We start from the raw sequence: 21,464 nt of genomic DNA on the forward strand, positions 1-21,464 counted from the left end.
TGGGTGAGGCAGCCAGGGGGTGGGGCCGTGTAGGAGAGAGGTGATTGTCCATCCTGCGTGTTGAACTCAGAATGTAGAAATCTGGCAGCAGCTGCATACAGCGTGGCTTGGGCCCTTCTCAGATTCCCAGACAAATTCAGATGCTTGCCTCTGGGGAGGAGCTGGGGCATGGTGCGTGGGTATAAAAGAACTAGCTGGGAAGACAAACAGGGCAACATCATTCCATCCAGGAAGCCGGATGGGAAGTGGAGCAACTGGTGTCCATATGGGATCCTGGCATTTGAAAGGAGAGTGTTAGCCAGTCAAGCCGTTATGCCAGGCAAGCCCTCTCTATTTTTTTAAAAATAGAAATAAAAACGTATATTCCTTATTTTGGCAGGTGTATTTCATCTCCCATGAATGTATGTCAGTAGAGTGTATATAGGTACATATGCACAAATGTCTTTTAGTAACATCAAAAAGTGCTAGTAGGGTCCAGTGCGATAGCGTCATACTTAAGGTCCTGGCCTTGGACGCTCCGGGGTCCCATATGGGTGCCAGTTCTTATCCTGGCAGCTCCACTTCCCATCCAGCTCCCTGCTTGTGACCTGGGAAAGCAGTCGAGGACAGCCCAAAGCCTTGGGACCCTGCATCTGTGTTGGAAAGCCAGAAAGAAGTTCCTGGATCCTGGCTTTGGATCGGCGCAGCACCTGCTGTTGCGGTCACTTGGGGAGTGAATCATCGGATTGAAGATCTTCCTCTCTGTCTCTCCTCCTCTCTGTACATCTGCCTTTCCATAGAATAAATAAGTCTTTAAAAAAAAAGTGTTAGTATAAAATGCGTTTATTCCTTCTGTTTTTAAAACTTTAGGTAGAATATATAGAAAATTTAATATTTAACTATACTTCAAGTGTATAATTCTGGGATTTTTACTGCATTCACAGTGTTATGTAACCATCACTATTATCTGCACGTAAAACTTTTCATGAACCCTCTGAGAAGACTTTGTGCTCATTAAATAATAACCATCCTTTCTGCTTTCCCAGCAGATTTTCATGTATCTACTTGGTATACTGTCCAAATGGACAATTAGTGATAGAAGAAGATTGTAAAATAATATTAGCACTGTGATTCCGTCGTTATAAATTATTATAAATTAATATATGTATAGGGGGAAATCTGGTAACATGTAGTGGTCAGTGTGGTGTGTTCTAGGAGATTTTAGTTTTTTCAAGTATTATTTACTTATTTATTTGAGATGTGGGATGGGTCCTGAGGCAAGGCTAACACGGGAGCTGGGGACCCGATCCTGGCCTCCCACGTGGGTGCCAGGAGCCCAGTCCCTTTAGCCATCATATGGACTACCAGATTGAAAGCCACAAGGCAGCTACAACTGGGAAGCTGAACCCACATCATTTGGTGTAGAACATAGATTTCCTAACCACAGGACTAATGGTAACCATTAAATATATGTATTTTGATATTTGTTAAAAGCAACATTGTTTTGAAAGGTTTGATTTACAGAGACAGAAATCTTCCATCCTGTGGTTCACTTGCCACATGTGCTGTTCTGAAGCCAGAAGCTTGGAGCTCTGCTGGGTCTCCCACATGTGCATGGGGTCGCAGGCTTGGGGCCATCGTCTACTGCTTTTCCAGGCGCATTAGCAGGGAGTGGGTTAGAACTGTTGGGTTGGAGCAGTTGGGACTCGAACCAGCGCCCAGATGTGATGCCAGTGCCTACCTCACATCAGCTTATACATTTAATAGTATACTAAGTTTGGATTTTAGCCAACAAATAATAGACTTCCCTCTTTGTTTTTAAATTTGAGCTTATGTGGAACCTAACCATTTTATTAAAATAATAATGTTTATTTTCACAGCTAGAGTTGGGAAGACATCACTGATTATGTCTCTGGTCAGTGAAGAATTTCCAGAAGAGGTAAATACTGTGCTTTACTTTCCATACTAGACACTTTTTAGTTTATTACAATTAGGTTAAAACATAGTAAACTCTTGTTTTATTTTCACTTGTTTCCTTTTGCATAGCTGTGATTTTTGTATATTTACATGCATTTTAGTTGATAGCTGAAATCTCTGGGAAAACAAGCAAGACCCAGGTTCAACTAGGCCCTTTGCATTGTGTACTTGGGTCCTTGTCTGGGTAGTTTGTATCACTGTGCCTTAGTTGTCTGGTCTGTTAAATGGGAGCTTAAAAGAATAGAGATTTCATCAAAGCTATAACCCTTTAAAAAAATTAGAATGTTATTCATAAGATCAAAACAAAAGAGATGACGAAGATTTCATGAGGTCATTGAGGATGAAAGGTATGGATCCCCACAGCCCACAGCCCTCCACCTGACACCCCGGAGTCTTTGAAGCATTTCTGTCAGCCTAGGTTTTTTTAAGATTTATTTATTTTTTATTGGAAAGGCTGATAAACAGAGAGGAGAGACAGGGAGAAAGATCTTCCATCCAATGGTTTACTCCCCAAGTGGGCACAACATCTGGAGCTGAGCCAATCCGAAGCCAGGAGCTCCTCTGGGTCTCCCACAAGGGTGCAGGGTCCCAAGGCTTTGAGCTGTCCTCGACTGCTTTCCCAGGCCACAAGCAGGGAGCTGGATGGGAAGCGGGACTGCTGGGATTAGAACTGGCGCCAATATGGGATCCCAGTGCGTTCAAGGTGAGGACCTTAAACCACAACTCTGTCGCGCCGGGCCCTGTCAGCCTAGATTTTTGACATAAATATTTGAAAACCTCTTTTATTATCAGCTTACCTCACTGTGCAAATGAAGAAGCTAATTTGTTCCACTTTTTTCCCACCACAAAGGCTTTCTGTTGGTCTTAAATAAGATAAGCTTAATAACAGCGAAGTGCCACCCAAAATAAGGTGGTTTGATTATGATTGATTATTTATTTTTATTTTGGAAGTTCCAGTGTGAGGAGCTGTTGGCCACACTATTGTGTGGGTTAGGATATTGTGACGCAAAATGGGTTCAGTGCAGCGTGATAAAAATTATTTCTTTTGTCTCTTTCTTGTGGTATAGTGTCACAGTTCGTAGTTTTCATTTTGTTGCTTTTGTTTAGATAGGAATATCCTCATATTTTCATTATTCCAACTGGAATTTGATCTATCACGCGTACTCAACATTAACAACCGCCATGTGGCCATTCACTGTTGCTTTTGCTCCTCCTATGTCTCCTCCCACTCGACTAATCCCTGTCTTAATTTATTAGAAAGTTAAAGTATTTACTGAAGAGATGAGGTGTATTTTCACATGTTGTTTCTGGAGAATCAGTAACATAATTTGTAATCACTCAGAGTGTAATTCCTGCAAGTTCAGTGATAGTTTAACTTGGTTTTGAATTGTTTTAGAACTCTTTGTTTGTAAGGTGTTTTTGATTAATTAAAAATCAATAGCCTAGCAGCTGAAAAATCAATAGCCTAGCAGCTTTGCATGCACCAGGATCCCATATGGGCACCAGTTCTAAGCCCTGCTCCTCCACTTCCATCCAGCTGCTTGCTTGTGGCCTAGGAAAGCAGTTGAGGATGGCCCAAACCCTTGGGACCCTGCACCCTTGTGGGAGACCCAGAAGAGGCTCCTGGTTCCTGGCTTTGGATCAGCGCAGCACAAGTCTTTGCTGCTACTTGGGGAGTGAATCAGTGGACAGATCTTTCTCTCAGTCTCTCTTCTCTGTAAACGTGACTTTGCAATAAACATAAATACATGTTTTAAAAAAGTCATACAAGGACAAGCATTTGGCCAGGAGATTACCATAGTGCTTGGACGACTTGCGTTCTGTAACCAGAGTGCCTGGGTTCGGTCCTGTCTGGCTCCTGCTGGCATGCGTGTTGGAGCGGGTGGGGGGGAGTACACTCCTGCCACTCAGGTGTGACACTTAGATGACGTTCCTGGCTTCTCACTGGCACGGACCTGCTCTGGCTCTTGTGGCTGCTTGGGCAGTGAAGCAGAGGATGAGATATCTGTCTGTCCCTCTAACTTTCAAAGAAATAAAATTAAATTTAAAAATAAAAATTAGGAAAAAAAATGCAGTCTGACTAAAAGTTAGAATCATTAGAAATGTGTTTTAATAATTTGTTTTGGATTATTTAGTTTCCACACTTGCAAATCGTTTTAAACTTTCCACAAGACAGAATGTAAATATTGTGTTTTAAAAATATAATTTTGCAATGCCAAAAATGTTTCTTTTATTTGAAAGAGTTACAGCGAGAGAGGGAGAGACAAAAAGGGTGCTCTTCCATCTGCTGGTTTGCTCCCCAAATGACTGTAACAGTCAGAGCTGGGCTGATCTGAAACTTGCACCCAGGAGCTTTTTCTGGGTCTTCCCCGTGGGTGCAGGCGCCCAAGCCCTTGGACTGTCTTCCGCTGCTTGTTCCAGGCCATTAGCAGAGAGTTGGATCAGAAGTGAGGCAGCTGGGACTTGAGCAGACACCCGTATGGAACGCTGGTGCCACAGCTGGGGGATTAGCACACTGTTGCACTATGCCGGCCCCTAAACTACTTTTAAGACTTGTTTCAGGGCCCAGCGGCGTGGCCTAGCAGCTAAATCCTCACCTTGAACACCCCGGGATCCCATATGGGCGCTGGTTCTAATTTTGGCAGCTCCATTTCCCATCCAGCTCCCTGCTTGTGGCCTGGGAAAGCAGTCGAGGATAGCCCAAAGCCTTGGGACCCTGCACCCATGTGGGAGACCTGGAAGAAGTTCCTGGATCCTGGCTTCGGACTGGCATAGCATCAGCCATTGCGGTCACTTGGGGAGTGAATCATCGGACATAGGATCTTCCTCTCTGTATATCTGACTTTCCAATAAATAAATAACTCTTTAAAAAAAAAAAAAACAGAGACTTGCTTCAGACTACACCAGACCTGAGGAATCCTTGATACGGCCTGTAACCCATACAAACAGAAATGAACTTTTTTTTTTTTTGGAAAAAAAATGTATTCAGTTTTCTTCTTAATTTTTAAATTTTTCTAGGTTGAGTGACAGAGACATAGAGAAAAATCTCCTGTCCGTTTGTTCATTCTACAAATGGCCACAGTGGCCAGATGTGGGCCTGGCAAAGGCAGGAACCAGGAGCTCAGTCCTTGTTTGCCACACAGGTTACCAGGGCCCAAGTATTTGGGCCGACTTCCTCCACCTTCTCACACACCTTAGCAGGAAGCTGAATCAGAAACAGAGTGGTGGGCCCAGCAAAGTAGCCTAGTGGCTAAAGTCCTTGTCTTGAACATGGCGGGATCCCATATAGGCACAGGTTCTAATCCCAGCAGCCCTGCTTCCCATCCAGCTCCCTGCTTGTGGCCTGGGAAAGCAGTCAAGGATGGCCCAAAGCCTTGGTACACTGCACTCGTGTGGGGAGACCCAGAAGAGGCTCCTGGCTTCAGATCAGTGTAGCTCCAGCCATTGTGGCCACTGATGGAGTGAATCAGTGGATGGCGGATCCTCCTATCTCCTCTCTGTATATCTGACTTTGCAATAAAAATATATATATTTTTAAAAAGTGGAGGGGGCTCAACAGACACTTTAGTGAGGGATGAGGAATGTCAGTGGCAGCTTAGCCCACCCTGTGACAGCACATGACACTCTGCTGTGTGATGTTAATGTATATTTGCATCCGTAGTAAAGTACAAAGCCAACCATTTAGATGTAGAGTGCACACTTTTAGAAGGATAGGTATGAACCAAAGGGGCTAATATAAATACATTTACATATTGAAAAGTTTGATTGATTGAGTTTCCTTTCTCTAACCTTTGCAAATGAAGGTTCCTCCCCGGGCTGAGGAAATCACCATTCCAGCTGATGTCACCCCTGAGAGAGTTCCAACACACATTGTGGATTACTCAGGTAAGCAGCGATTCTTGTAGGTGAAACTGTAGGGTGAATTTTTTTCCCTTTTGCTCAGAGGAAGGCATTATCGCCTGGGAGCCGTAAAGGAAGTAGGTGGCGGCGGGGAGGTCAGACTTCCACAGTAACAACGTGAGCAAGGCCTAGGCCCCTCGGGAGGTAGGCATGCGGGTGACTGCAGGAGAACTCAAAATTCAGTTAATCTGTAGTAGATTCATTTTTATTTTGATAATTTTATGTGGCCTGCCATTCTTATTATAAATACCCAAATAATACATGGTAAAAAAAAATAGAGTTCCCCACCCCTGACTTAGATCATTGAACACATGAAATGTATTGTGTGAAATGAAACAATGTGGGAGACTTAGCATGGTAAAGTATCTCATTAATCTTCTGTTGAGTGCATGCTGAACTTTTCTCTTTTCCATTCTTAAGGTAGCTGCCAGAAAATAGCAGTGACCTGTGTGGCTTGCATTGTTGGATAGCAGTGTTTGGAATCACGACCAGTTTTACTTACAGAAATTTTCTTGCTCTGTATGTGTAATTACATAATAGATTTCTTTTAGTATTAGAATTGAAGTCTTCATTCACTGATTATTCAACATGTAGGAAGATACTAAAAACATAGTGAGTTGTATTCAGTATTGAAGTCGTAAGTGTGCATGTCAGAAGCAGCCATTTTTAGGGGAGGCCATGTAAGCTGAGTGATCTAGATTGCTATGTCATTAATTGCTGTGCTCATTTCATTGCTTCCTCATGGCCCGTAGTCATGCATATCCTCTGTATGGTTGCAGGAGTATTCAGCCATGGAACTCTGTTCTAGCCAGAGATCTGTGTATGTGTTACAGAGGGAGTTCTTCATTCTTTATTGTGCTCTAGTTACCCTTTTGGGCCCTTCCTGTTGTTACTGCTACCTGCCGTCTAGATCTTAAGGTGTATCACCCAGATTCCAAGCTAGCCTTATTGACCCTCTGTGTACGGGCTCTTTGTCTGAGCTTCTGATTCTTCAGCTTAGGTTTCAGATCCCTTTTGCCTGCCCCTTTCCAGCTCTGGATCAGATGCTGGTCTCACTGATCCCACAGTGCCCTTGCTGTCTGCTGGCGGTGTGCTGCAGGAGGCTCGCCCTGCACTGCTGGGGAGCCTCCTCGCTGTGGTTGAGTTTTTCCTGCTCACCTTGCCCGTGTCAGGCGCTAGGCCATGTCCTCTTCGGGGATGTATGCTGGGTGCTACATAGCTCGGCTAGTCATTGCTAATGGAAGTGTCTGGAATCAGAAACATTGGCTTTTTATCATTTGTAGAGACAGAGCAGAGCGATGAACAGCTGCATCAGGAAATATCACAGGTGAGTTTCTTCTTGTGCAAACAAGAATGGCCGTTCTGACTTTTCCATTCCATTTCACTCAGTAGGAATTTCCCAATCTTTCTTGTTGTTGATGAATTTGAGCATAAGTTTAGGTTGAATAGAGTGTTTTTGTTAGTCAGGAAATGTTTTCTTGCAGGCAACCTGATTTCTAATGTGTTACGTACCTAGTCATTATATGCCCTGTTTCTATTTTTTATTTTAAAATGCGGGGGGGGGGGGCATTGATCGGCCAGGGGATGGGAGTTCTTTATTTCAAATAAATAAATAAAAAATAAGAAGAATCCCCTTGAAATTGCTGCATCCCATATTGCAGTGTCTGGGTTTTTTAAATTCAGAAGTCAGATTTACTGAGAGGAGAGAAAAAGAAAGCTCTTCCGTCTGCTGATGCTCTCCCCAGCCGGCCCCAGCAGCAGAGCTGTGCACTGTGGGAAGCACCGGCTGGGAACTCACGCCGCTGGACTTTGGCCACCGACATGGCTGGTGCAGGTTGGCTGTGACGTGGCCGGCTAGCGCAGACATTTGGGGATGAAACCATCCAGATGACATCTCACTCTCTGCCTTTCAGATACATAAATACTTCATTTGTTTGCTTGCTTGTTTATCTAAAGACTAATTCTTATTGGAAAGGCAAATACACAAGGAGGAGAGAAAATCCTCCATATGCTGATTCACTACCCACGTGGCCACAATAGCAGCAGCTAAACTGACCAGAAGCCAGGAGCCTCCTCTGGGTCTCCCACACTGGTGCAGGGTCCCAAGGCTTTGGACTGTGCTTGACTGCTTTCCCAGGCCATAGGCAGGGAGCAGGATGGGAAATAGGGCCACTGGGTTTCCAACTGGCATCCATATGGGATCCCAACATGTGCAAGGCGAGGACTTTAGCCACTAGGCTACTGCGCCAGACCCTACACAAATACTCTTAAACAATATGTTGTTACAGGCTGCAGTCAGCCTAACATTAAGATGTCTTCATGCCACGTGGTAGTAGCTGGTTTCAGAGCTTGGCTCCTGATTGCAGCTTCCTGGCAGTGAAGGCTTGGAGACCTGTTGTATCAACAGTCATGAGTCCTGCCATCTGTGTGGGAAATGCTTCCTGACCCTTCCCGTTAGAGGCAGTCCATACCTGCAATTAGTATACTTCTCTGTCCTCCTTTTCTCTGTGTCCTCCCCTCCTTCCTTCCCCTTTCTGCCTCTCAAACAAGGATGATTTTAAATGCCATTAATTTGTGAACTTTTCTTCTAGGCTAATGTCATCTGCATAGTGTATGCTGTTAACAACAAACATTCTATTGATAAGGTATGCCTCTGCGACTTTGCTCCTCTATGTCTAAGTTTTACTGGGCTACTGTCAACGTCGACCCTCAGTTTTGAATTTGATGGGTGTAAGGAAGATCTGCATCATGGCTTAGTTCTTCTTAATTTTCATTTTAGGTAACGAGTCGATGGATTCCTCTTATAAATGAAAGGACTGACAAAGACAGCAGGTATTTTTTTATTCCTCTCAACCTTTGTGTTAGAAAACTCCAATGTGCAGAAAAAGTGCGGTGACTGTAAGCCTTCCCTTAGCCTCACAGTTCACGTGTCCTGCTCCACTGGCCGTGCGCATGGGCGTACCGCCACTGTTCATCCGCCCGCACACACCTTCTTTGCGGGGAAATCATTTGAGCAGATATATTTGAGGGCAAAACAAGAAACAGAGTTCTGATATTATGATTCATTATTGCAGACAGATGAAATATTTTGATAATCTTGTGCTGAAAAGTCATCTTTAAAATGTATTTTGCGCCTGGTGCTGTGTGTGCCCTCTCCTCAGATACCCTCACAGTGTGGTGTGTGGAAGAGCACAGGCCCCAGGGGAGATGGACAACTTTTTTTTTAAGATGTATTTATTTTTATTGGAAAGAAAGATATGCAGAGAGGAGGAGAGCCAGAGAGGAAGATCTTCTGTCAATTTACTCCCTAAGTGGCAGCAACAGCAGGAGCTGAACTGATCCAAAGCCAGGAGCCAGGAGCCTCTTCCAGGTCTCCCACACAGGTGCTGAGTCCAAAAGCTTTGAGCTGTCCTCAGCTGCTTCCCCAGGCCACAAGCAGGGAGCTGGATGGGAAGTGGAGGCACTGAGATTAGAACCGGTGTCCGTAAGTGAACCTGGCTCATTCGAGGCGCGGACTTTTAGCCAATAGCCCACCGTGTTGGGCCCGATGAACAACTTTTGAAATCTTTTTGAGGTTTTTTTTTTTTTTTAATTATTTTTATTGGAAATGCAGATGAACAGTGAGGAAGCACAGAGAGATCTCCTGTCTGCTGGTTCACTCCCCAAGTTGCCATAACAGCCAGAGCTGAGCCAATCTGAAGCCAGGAGCTTCTTCTGGGTCTCCCACATGGGTACAGGGTCCCAAGGCTTTGGGCTGTCCTTAACTGCTTTCCCAGGCCACAAGCAGGGAGCTGGATGGGAAGTGGAGCTGCCAGGATTAGAACCTGTGCCTGAATGGGATCCCAGCACATGCAGAGTGAGGAAATTAGGCACTAGGCTTTTGTGCTGGGCCCTCTTTTTGGGCCCGCTGGCTTCGTAGATTCCTCATCTGTAAGTGGACTGAGGCTTCTGTCTATGTGGTTATGTTGAGAATACAATGAAATAATGTGTATGTTAGTGTTCATGAGTTCTGTAGAGCACTTTGGAGGTCTTAGTAATACCTGCAGGCAAGTATATTTGTAATCCTTGGAAAGATACAGGTGTGATGGGAAAAAGATGAGAGAATATGCATTCTGTACTATTGTGAGCAGAATATTTTTGACATAAATGTTTTAAGTTTTAAGTCAAAATGAAAACAAAAAATTTGCCTTGAAATACCATTTGATGGACATAAATTGTTTATTAAGCATTTGATTCTTTTTAAATGTGGCAGACATTATAGTTTTAACAGGTTAAGACACATCTGCAATACTGCCATCTCACGGCCATCACCTCATGTGCTGGCTGTTCCAGTTTGGATCCAGTTCCCTGCTGATAGGCCAGGGAGAGCAGTGGAGCATATCCTAGTCCTTGGGTCCCAGGACCCCCTGGGCAGCTCAGAGGTCAGTGGCCCAGCCTTAGCCATTGCAAGCATTTGGGGAGCGAACCGGCAGATGGAAGATGTTCGTATTTCACTCTCTGCAGCTCTACCCTTCCGGGGGAAAAAAGGTTGGGGGCCAGTGCCATGGCGTAACCAGCTAAGCCTCTGCTGTGGCCCTGCTTGTCCCATAGTAATGCTGGTTCAAGTCCTGTCTGCTCTACTTTGGATTTAGCTCCCTGCTAACATCCCTGGGAAAGCAGTGGAAAATGTTTCAAGTCCTTGGGCTCTTGCACATATCTGGAAGACCTGGCAGAAGCTCCTGGTTCCCAGCTTTGGACCAGCCCAAATCTGGCCTTGGTAGCCGCTGGGAAATGAACCAACAGATAGAAAACCTCTTTCTCTGACTTTGCTTCCTAATTTTCAAATTAAAAAAAAATATATGAAGTAATCTTTAAAAAAAAAAAGGTTAAAAATCAGACTAATGTGCATATATCATACAGCTCTTTAGGTTTTTAATTCAAGTATTTTGTGTCGTGAAACTCCAAGAATCTGGTTTTATATGCATGCATTTGGTTGTTGACTCCTCTGTAATGTGTATTTATGAAAAGGAAACTTGTGGCTGAGATGCTTGTCTTATTCCTTACAGCTCTGATGACTTCTCTTTATTATGGTTTTAAACTTTATGGAGACTTAGTGACAACGTAGAAAGGAGAGATTGACCCTCTAATTCTGTGCTGTCCAGTGTAACAACCTCCAGTCAGTTTTGGAAATTTAACTTTGGTTGAAAATAACTAAAGTTTCAGTCCCTCTGACTGTCATGTTTCAAGGGCGGTTACAGAAATGGACAGTACAGACAACGGGTGCGTCCCTCGTTGTAGCTGGTTGTATTGGCTAGGGCTGGCTTGTAGGACCCAACACCCACTTGTTGCCTCTGTCTGCACCATTTGTAGCAGTGACTCTAGAGAAGTTGCTTTTCCAGCATGTATCAAACATCAGCTGGGGCCACTGCATTACACAATTTTGGCTTTGCTATCATTGCTTCCTAAAATGTTGTGGTTAGTTTGTCCATACTTTTATTATCATGTGGAAATGGATTTTGGCACTTGAAGACCTAATTGAGCATTCTCAGGCGTAAAAATTTCTGTCATGCATTAGCCTATCCTTGAACTTTTGTGTTTTCCTCCTCCTCTCCACTCCCTTTTAAAACATTCATTTCTTTGAAGTCAGAAACAAACACACCCCACTCACCCCACCTGCTGATTCTCTGCTGGGACTCAAACTGGGCTTTTGATGTAGGATACATACCTTTGTTACCACTTGTTCCACAACACTGACCTGGGTTTTTTCCTTTCTTTAATGTCACAAAGATACTTATTTCTAGTTTGAGAGGCAAAGAGGGTGACAGAGAGCTGTTATCTGTGGTTTATACCCTAAATGCCTTCAGCAGCCAGGGCCCAGAAACTCAACCTAGCGCTCCCACTTGGGCGTCAGCAGCTTCACCCACTGTCACAGCATCCCCTGGTCTGCTTTAGTAGGAAGCCGCTGTCAGGAGCCAGAGCTGGGAGTCAAGCCCGGACACCCTAATGCCGTATTGTGGCCAGCTTACACGTGTTTTAGTTGCCCTTTGCCTCCTTCAGATGAGTATACTTATTTTTCATGTTTTGACTGTTTCTAAGGTGATTTATTTAAAAATTGTTTTTATATGGTTACCTTTCCACTGTATCTCTCACCTTTGTTTACATTTATTATATAAAAGTCTTTTCCTTAAGACTTTCTTAGACCACCGCCACAGTGGCTCTTCATTGGAGGTGCTCATCGCTATCTCCTGAGGTGCTTTAGAAAGGCTCTGCAGGTCGGGGTGGGTGTTGCAATGCAGTTCAAGGCTGCTCCTGCTCTGCTTCCCATCCAGCTTCCTGCAAGTGTGCCTGGGACACAGCAGATGATAGCCAAAGTGAAAGACCTGTATGGAGTTCCGAGTTCCTGCCTTTGGCCTTGGCTAGGTCTGGCTAAGGTAGACATTTGGGGAATGAACCAATGGATCAAGGTTTCTGTTTGTGTCTCCTTCTCCACCTTTCAAATAAATAAGTAAAGTAAATCTTTTTTTTTTTTTTTTAATATATTCTTTCTTCCCAACCTCAAACTTTAGAATCAGTAAATTTCTGATGCACACCACTGCATTTTTGGAAATCCTCCTGGCTCTGATAGGAATTCATCTGTGGGTTGTTTAGTAGGTCAGTCTTTTAAATCGTAACAGTTCCACAAAGAGAATAAACTAACTGCTTGTGTTTTTGTTAGATCCTGTGGTCCCAACAGGATGATTTGTTTTCCCTATAAGGTTTCTTGCACGATTCATAGATGCCAGCTATCATGCAGGCTGATCCTCTTTCATGCCACACTGAGCTCTCCCCGTGTGCCTGACAGATTTAATTTGTCTGAAACAAAATCCTTTATTCCCTACCTGCTACCAAGAAAAAAAGGAAGACAAAAACCTCTCAATCACTTCTGCTTTGAAAGTTCGATTCATTTTGACTAGCCAAAAACCTTTGTACCAGAGTACTTCAAGATGTTTGTGGAACATCCAAAAACAGTTATTTTGGTGCACAATTTTTTTTGCAACCTATACATGAACAGGATCTTTAAAAGATAGGGGCTGGAATTGTGGTGCAGTGAGTTAAAGCAGTCCCTGTGTTATCAGCATCCTATCTTGCAGTACTGGTTTAAGTCCCAGCCAGTTCCCTGCTCGTGTGCCTGGGGAGGCAAGTAAAGATGGCCTGACTGTTTGGATTGTGACCACCCTTGTTGGATTCCTAGATTATTGACTGCCAAGCTCCTGGTTAACTTGATCCAGCCTTGGCTGTTGCCACCACTTGGGGAGTAAAACAGCAAATTTAAAAAAAAATCTATGTTTCTGTCACTCTTTCTCTGTCATTCTGCCTCCCCCCTACCCCCCGAAGGTAGAGTTACGGAAAAAGAGAGAGTAGGGGAGAGAGAGAGAGATCAGTCTTTCATCCCCTGGTTCACTTCCCAAATGCCTGCAGCAGCTGGGGCTAGGCCTGGCTGAAACCAAGAGGCAGGAGCTTCATTTGGATCTGCTGGATCTCCTGCATTGGTGCAGGGCCTGAGCACCAATCACCTTCTGCTGATTTCTCAGGCTGATGAATGGGGAGCTGGATTGGAACAAGCAGTGGCTTAATGTGCTGTGCCACAGTTCTGGCCTCTAATCAGCCTTTTAAATAGACAAATCATTTTTTTTTAAGTTTATTAATGTGTATCATGAAAAAATTATAGATTTTAAAAAACTTGCACCAAAATTAACATAAAATCTTTTAATTCCTTTTTCCCATGAACGTTTTGAAGTACTCTTGTGTTTCATTTCATTTCTGTCTTCCCTCAAGCCTTTCCAACCTATCATACTTTTGTTTGTTCTTCCAAATAGTTAGTCTTTATTTTTTAAGTCTTTTTAAAATATCTATTTATTTTCAAAAGAGAATGACAAAAAAGAGGGAGGAGATGGCTTGGTTCATTTCCCAGTTTCTTACAGTACGTAGTTTTGAGCCAGACTGGCGTCCAGCAGCCACAGACTACAGTTGAGTCTCCCACATGGGTGACAGGGACCTGAACACTTGGACCATATTCCTCTGCTTTCTTTGGTGCATTAGCAGGAAACTGGATCAAAAGTGGCATTGCTAGCACTCAGACCATTACTTTGGTGTCTGGTGTTGTGGCATAAACAGTTAAGCTGCTGCCTGTGACACTGGCATCCTATACAGGCACCAGTTTGATTCCTGGCTGTTGCACTTCTGATGCAGCTTTCTGCTAATGTGTCTGGGAAAGTCGTGTAAGGTAGCTCAAATGCTTGGGCCCCTCCCCTCATCTAGGAGACCTGGAAAAACTTCCAGGCTCCTGAATTTGGCTAGGCCCAGACCTGGATGTTATGGCTGCTTTGGGAGTGAACCAATAGATGAACAATCTCTTTGTCTCGTCTCTCCTTTGTCTGCAACTCTGTCTTTGAAGCAAGTAAGATAATGTTAAATAGCAAAAATAAACCTGCACTATGCTATGGGATGCCTGTGGTACAACTCCAGCTGCCCTTACTAGTTGTTAATTCCAAACTATGTCTTAACTCTGAGAATTTCCTCCTCATCTGCATTGTCACTTCATTGTCACCAATGTAAAAATAACAAACATACACAAAGTAAAGAGAATACGGTAATGAACCTTACGTATTTTTCATTCAGCTTCCATTAGTAATCAGTGATGACCAGTCTGTTTTCATCTCTCACCTCTGTTTTCAAGCAAACAGATGTCATTGTGTAAATATTACATCGTGTATCTCAAAAATAACAAATCCCTACATTTTAAAGTTCCATTACCTCATGTCATTTGCCTGCTTATAAATCTTCAGTAACTGCTCATTTTGCGTCAACAGCTTCTGTGGCCTTGTGGGTCTGATCTTTGATCTGCTCCCAATGCCTTGTCTTTCCCTTTGTTTCACACTGTCCGCCCGTTCTCGTGTTTTCCTGTTCCTTGGCCCCAGCAGAGTGTTCTGCATGTGCTGTCCCTGCTTTCCTGGCCAGCTCTTCTGGATTCCGTCTTGCTTTGTCCTGCGCTCCATGTCACGCCTACTGTTTGATCGGCTTCTTGTATGATGCTGTTCCATGTCCTCTTGTTTTACTTCCTTCTTAACATTTATTGAATTAGAAAGTAAATCCTTGTGTATTGTGTATTTTGTTTTTCACCAGTAGAACAGAGAGGAGCCTTCTGTTTTCTCTGTCCCTTGTGTTTAGAAGAGTATGTGGCTTAGAATCAGTATTGAGCAAAGGAATCTGCTTTGTAGAAGGGTAGCCAGTTCACAGGAGGAGGTTTGTTTTGGGAAGATTAAATGAAAACTTTTTAGTTTGGATGGGTATGATGTAATCCAGATTACAATATAAATCTAATGTATTTTGTTGCGTTATTATGTGCCTTATTCATTTTAGGCTGCCTTTGATCTTGGTTGGGAACAAATCTGATCTGGTGGAATATAGTAGTATGGAAACCATCCTTCCTATTATGAACCAGTATACAGAAATAGAAACCTGTGTGGAGGTAGGCCTCATCATTTGATGTGGAAATTCAGTGTTGGCAAATTTTCCTCTTAGTTGAAGTTCTGAATCTCGGGGACTGCGTAGGATGGACTGAGTTTCCTGTTTGTTGTGAGTTTACAACATGTATATCAAATTAAACAGAGAACTTGGAATTAATCTCTGAGCTGTATATAGACATTCATATTAAGATGTCCTTAAAGAAAAATGTGTTATCCCATGTTGATAGTTGAAACATTGTTCATCTCAGGCTTTTAAATAAAGCAAACTTTTTTTTTTCAGTGTTCAGCGAAAAACCTGAAGAACATATCAGAGCTCTTTTATTATGCACAGAAAGCTGTTCTTCATCCAACAGGCCCCTTGTACTGTCCAGAGGAGAAAGAGGTAACCCCACACTGCGATTATACAGACTGGTATGTGTAGGTGGTAGCTACAAGCTGGTAGTAAGTTTTGAAAACTCTTCAGTATTTTTGTAAAGATGAAGCAGGCAACAGGTAGATTTGTTGCTATTGTTATTTTCTAGCTATTTTTCTTCAGTAAGATTCACCTTAAACATTCAGAATATCTTCCAGATCAATACAAATTTGGGACATATCTTTAAAAGAAATAGAAGAATTGACAATACTAAAGCAAAAAGGTCAGTCAGTTAATAATAGCTTGTAGTGCTATTATAAGATCTGTGATCTTTTTTAAAAAAAGATTTATTTATTTTTATTTGAAAGGCAGGCTTACATAAAGAAAGACCAGAGACAAAGAGAGATCTTTCATCTGCTGGTTTACTCCCCAAATGTGTGCAACAACTGGAGCTGAGACTACCCAAAGTCAAGAGCCAGGAGCTAGGCACTTCTGGTCTCCTTCGTAGGTATAGGGACTTCGTAGCTATAGGTAGACTTGAGCCATTTTCCCCTGCTGCTTTTGCAGACTACAAACAGGGATCTGGATGGGAAGTGGAGCAGCCAGGACACAGAGTGGCACCCACATGAGATGCTGATGCTGTGAACAGGGTGTAGCTTGCTGTGCTGCAGTGATGGCCTCTAAAAGCTGCAATCTTAAACTATGTGTGGGATGCGAAATCTCTCCCTCTTTTTCCCCCTTAAAAATAGATAAAATATGTTGAAGAATGTCTTTAAGAACCTGGTGTGATAGGCTAGTGGCTAAATCCTCGCCTTGCATGCACCAGGATCCCATATGGGGATCATGTCCCGGTTTATGTCCCATGTGCTCTGCTTTCCATCCAGCTCCCTGCTTGTGGCCTGGGAAAGCAGCAGAGGACGGCCCAAAGCCTTGGGTTGCTGTACCTGTGTGGGAGACCTCGAAGATGCTCCTGGCTTCGGCTCAGCTCAGTTCTGGCCATAGTGGTTACTTGGGAAGCAAACCTGCAGACGGAAGATCTTTCTGTCTTTCCTTCTGTCTGTAAATCTGACTTTCCAGTAAAAATAAGTAAATCTTTTCTAAAAAAAAAAAGGGAGTCTTTATAAACCTGTGGATAAAAAACTTTTGACATCTGTACAAACTGTAACACAATTTGAATATTTCTTTATTGAAATCTCTAAAATTTAAGTTTAATACTACATATTTTTAAAGTAATTAAATTGTTTTAGATGTGCTTCACATACTATACAACTCCTCAGTTTTTTGCAAAGCTATTCCATCATCCAAAGAGGAATCCCACACCTATTGGCCATCCCTGCATTTATGCTTCTTTCTCCAGTGGCGATCACAAATCTACCTTTTTTTCCTCTGAATTTGCATCCTCTGTACATTTCATTTAAAATGTGCAATCATTGCTTCCTTTGGCCATTTATATATATATATATAAACATTCTTCTTTCTTTGGAAAAATATTTATTCATGATGTTTCACCCATGTTTTAATTTGTTTTTTTATTTTATTTTACTTACAGAAGCATTATTTTTAAGAAGTAAATTACAAAAATAATTAAAAAAAAAAGAAAGAGATTCTACATTGATTTCAGGAAAAATGTGTAGTGTTAGGAGAGTGACTGGCAAATAAATGATGACCTGTGGATTAAAATTGGCCTGTTTTTGTATAGTCTGTGAATACCTGGATTGCATTTTTTATGTTCTAAATGACTGATGAAAGTGAATAATATTTTGTGATAAGTGAAGATTTTACCCAATTTCATAAATGTGGAATTGGCGTAAGTAACTAATCTGAGTTCTCCATAATCTGAGCCTGGTTTACGCCTCGTTTACCACTCCTTCATTGGTTACTTCTTCCTAACTTACCCAAATTTGTCCAATAATAATGGTTAATACATTTATTTAGAGAAACAGGTTCTAGTCTGATTCTCTCCATAAATTCTGACTTTATGGTTGAGGAAATTTGGATGATAATCTTAACGCTACAGAGAATCACCTTGGGATGTTATTCTAGTGGTGCATTAAACCCCTGTTCATTTGTGTTCAGTTCTTTAATTGCTGTTTTGTTCTTAGACCTACTATTAGTTCTGCTAATTTGCTAATTCCCCATCACAGCTGCTTGGGGAGTGAACCAGTGGGTGGGAGATCTTTCTTTCTGTCTTGCCTTCTTAGTTTAAACAAAGTTCAAAGATCTTCCTCAAAGTTTCATTTTATTCTCAAAGCTATTGGCAGTACTTCCTGTGTACTGCATATGTAGGCCAGAAGCTTGTGGGCCTTATTTTTCATTAGTGTAACAAGGATTCTGCCCACTAAAAATTCAAGGATAAAAATTGAGAAAGTTGGGCCTGGCGGTGTGGCCTAGTAGCTAAAGGCCTTGCCTTGAAAGCAACAGGACCCCATATGGGTGCCAGTTCCAATCCCGGCAGCTCCACTTCCCATCTAGCTCCCTGCTTGTGGCCTGGGAAAGCAGTCAAGGACGGCCCTAAAGCTTTGGGACCCTGGACCCATGTGGGAGACCCGGAAGAGATTCCTGGTTCCCGGCTTTGGATCGGCATAGCATCGGCCCGTTGAGGCTCACTTGGGGAGTGAATCATCGGACAAAAGATCTTCCCGTCTGTCTCTCCTCCTCTCCATATATCTAACTTTATAATAAAAAATAAATAAATCTTTAAAAAAAAATGAGGAAGTTGTCAAAATGTGTGTAGCAGTGTACTTTCCAAAAGTTCTGTAGGATCACAAAAGACAAGATTCGTTTTTTTTTTTTTAAGTGTAAATAATTGTTTAAGAGGAGTTGATTAGAGTCCTTTATATTTACTACTCAGGAATATTTTACTACCTGTTTGTGAAGTAGCACATTTTATATCCAAATTTTCACATACCTTCTCAAGTACAGATTAAAAACTTCTACTGGAAAGTTTTTGGCCGTGTTCAGAAACTGGAGAAGAAAACTTTTAGTGCTTTAAATAAGTCAGTTCAAATTCTTTATGGAAGGAGGTAGGGCAGAAGTAAGTGGTTTGTTTTGTGTGATTGAAAGGATAACTCTCTCCTCAAGCTGAAGTTCACTTTTATCTACCTTTCGAGTACTTGGGGTCCTGAGAAGAGGGTTGGATCATTCCCAGTGTCAGTCCAACTAAATACTACTTCATTTACTTGAAAAGGTTGTAGGCATAAAAATAAATGGTTTTGCTTTAGATCATTTTTCTTGTATTTAATGTCATATGAAAACAATGATAATTATTCCCAGCAGTGTTTATGAAAATGATATTTTAATTCAACCAGTCATTTGTGCTTTTTTGTTGTTGTTGTTGATATATAGATGAAACCAGCCTGCATAAAAGCCCTTACTCGTATATTTAAAATATCTGATCAGGATAATGACGGCACTCTCAACGATGCTGAGCTCAACTTCTTCCAGGTAGCTGGCTTTCATTTCAGACAATGGCATATATTGTTATTCTTTTGTTGACATAGACTAGGAAAAACCAGTATGTTGATATAGGTCTTTTCACATACGGAGGGGTCTGTCACATCAAGTTATTTAAGCCTAGAAATTAAAGGAACCTTGCTGGTTTCATCTCCCAGTGTACAGCGGGTGTGTTAAGGACGACATGAAGTCTGAACTCCTGGTTACCTTCTCTCTCGGTTTGGTGGCTCCTCAGAGGCACTCCACAGAGAGCTCTGTGTTCTAGACGTGGGAAGAGGAGAGTGGGGAACGTTCTTTCAAGCATGTCATACTATACTTGACTAACAAAGTGAAGACCACCCCCGTTTAGATTCTGTTTCTTTTGCAACGCTTTCATGTAATGTTGCTTTGTATGCTGCTTTAAATTATCTGTAGTTTTATTGCTGGTGTGTTTTTTTAAAACTTGCTGTTATGTTTTTTGTTAGAGAATTTGTTTTAACACTCCATTAGCTCCTCAAGCGCTGGAAGATGTCAAGAATGTGGTCAGAAAGCATATAAGTGATGGCGTGGCTGACAGTGGATTGACGCTGAAAGGTAAGAGAATGATATTTTTCCCTGTTTTTTTTGGATTTAGTGTTTTCCGAATTTGGCAGAAGATCAAAGATTATTGCATGATTTATACTTCCAGGAAATGTTAGTAGTTATCGTGACAACTAAAATTTGACCTGAAGCTTTAGTAGTTGTGAGAAATAGGCTAGTTAGGGCCGGCACAGTGGCTCAATTGGCTAGTCTTCCACCTGCAAACACCAGCATTGAATATGGAATATACTAGTTCACTGGAATAAACCCGTGCACTCTCCAAATGGCTACAGTGGCCAGAGCTAAGCTGATCTGAGGCTGGGAGCTAGCTGGGAGCTATGAGCCTCCCATACAGGTGCAGGGACCCAAGATTTGGGTGCAATGCTTGCTTTCCCAAGCCATAAGTGGAGAGCTGGATCAGAAGTTGAGCAGTTGGAACAGGAGCTGGTGCCCATCTGTAATGCCAGTGCCTTAGCATAGAAGATTTACTGGCTGAGCCACCGTGCCAGCCCCCATTTCTAACATACAACTTTATGAATGAGATCATATTCCTTGAGATTTGATTTTGGCCCTTTCATACATTCTTATTCCTTGCAGAATGTGGTAATTTATGTGAAACAACTAAAATGACCTGTGTTTCATTGAGACCCTCAGAAACTTTGTTTTGCCCTTAACTGTGCATAACTAGTGTATGTATGTTCATAGATCTGTTGCCATGATGTGTCGTGTGCTTTTCTCCTGTGTGACTGTACCCGTCTTCCCATCAGCTGTACTTACCAGTTGACTTTATTCCAGGTTTTCTCTTTTTACACACGCTTTTTATCCAGAGAGGGAGACATGAAACTACGTGGACCGTGCTTCGGCGATTCGGTTATGATGATGATCTGGATTTAACACCTGAATATTTATTCCCCCTGTATGTACCTTTGGTTTGTAATTGATTTTGCATGCCAACTCTTTTAAAATGTGACTGAGCTCCTAAATAGGTAGGCTTCAAGCTACTCAGGAATAATTTAGAATTAAAACAGAAATTTGTAGCAAGATTTCTCAACTTTGGAACTATGGGCTTTGTAGGACAGATAATTCTGCATTGTAGCACAGGTAATGTGCAGTAAAGGGTGCTTGGCCCATCCTTAAAGGTCCGTCACACTTTCTCCCCCAATTTTGACAAGCTGAAATAACTGCAGAAGTTGCCCAGTATGCTTTCAGAAGCAAAATCATCTCTAGTTGACAGCCACCAAAATAGCATGGCCCAAACTTCTCCTATTCTTGTCAAGAATATGAAGGCATATCTCTTTGATTTGACTGAAAGAGTAGAATAATTGCTAGGCAAACTTAATTTTGTACTTAGGAGCTCAGAATTATGTTGTGAGGCAGTTTACTTTCATTGGTTCTCCTCCTCTGGTTTTATATTATTAACTCAGGGTAAGTTATTTTTCCTAAAGGGTCTGTTTTTGGTTATTTTCCTTTGATAATGCTGTGTTTAACTTGTGTGTAACAGTGCACCCAGTGCCACTCCCAAATGTGGAGACTGCCTTGCCTTAGGATGTTTCTTCTGTGATCCAAGAAAGTGAGCTTTTTAAAGATTAAAAAGGGCCCAGTGTGATAGCCTAGCGTCTAAAGTCCTCGCCTTGTAAATTCTGGGATCCTATATAGGCGCCAGTTCTAATCCCAGTGGCCCTGCTTCCCATCCATCTCCCTGCTTGGCCTGCGAAAGCAGTCGAGAACAGCCCAAAGCCTTGGGACCCTGCACCCGTGTG

General features: G+C 42.4%; 1 protein-coding gene across 4 annotated transcripts in view; it reads left to right on the plus strand.

Moving 5' to 3' along the window:
• RHOT1 (ras homolog family member T1) overlaps positions 1–21,464 on the plus strand; it is a 68,649-nt gene that overhangs the window by 15,776 nt on the left and 31,409 nt on the right. For all 4 annotated transcript variants that reach the window (XM_041001551.1, XM_041001553.1, XM_041001552.1 and 1 more), the window contains exons 2-11: positions 1,860–1,918; positions 5,760–5,841; positions 7,140–7,183; positions 8,448–8,501; positions 8,636–8,688; positions 15,235–15,343; positions 15,622–15,723; positions 19,039–19,137; positions 19,611–19,719; positions 20,500–20,620. In XM_041001551.1, the coding sequence (XP_040857485.1) occupies positions 1,860–1,918; positions 5,760–5,841; positions 7,140–7,183; positions 8,448–8,501; positions 8,636–8,688; positions 15,235–15,343; positions 15,622–15,723; positions 19,039–19,137; positions 19,611–19,719; positions 20,500–20,620 (832 nt within the window). The remainder of the gene's footprint in view (positions 1–1,859; positions 1,919–5,759; positions 5,842–7,139; positions 7,184–8,447; positions 8,502–8,635; positions 8,689–15,234; positions 15,344–15,621; positions 15,724–19,038; positions 19,138–19,610; positions 19,720–20,499; positions 20,621–21,464) is intronic.

The sequence above is a fragment of the Ochotona curzoniae genome, unplaced genomic scaffold (genome assembly GCF_017591425.1).
Source record: "Ochotona curzoniae isolate NIBS_2020 unplaced genomic scaffold, NIBS_Ocur_1.0 scaffold_2453, whole genome shotgun sequence".
NCBI classification, from domain to species: Eukaryota; Metazoa; Chordata; class Mammalia; order Lagomorpha; family Ochotonidae; genus Ochotona; species Ochotona curzoniae.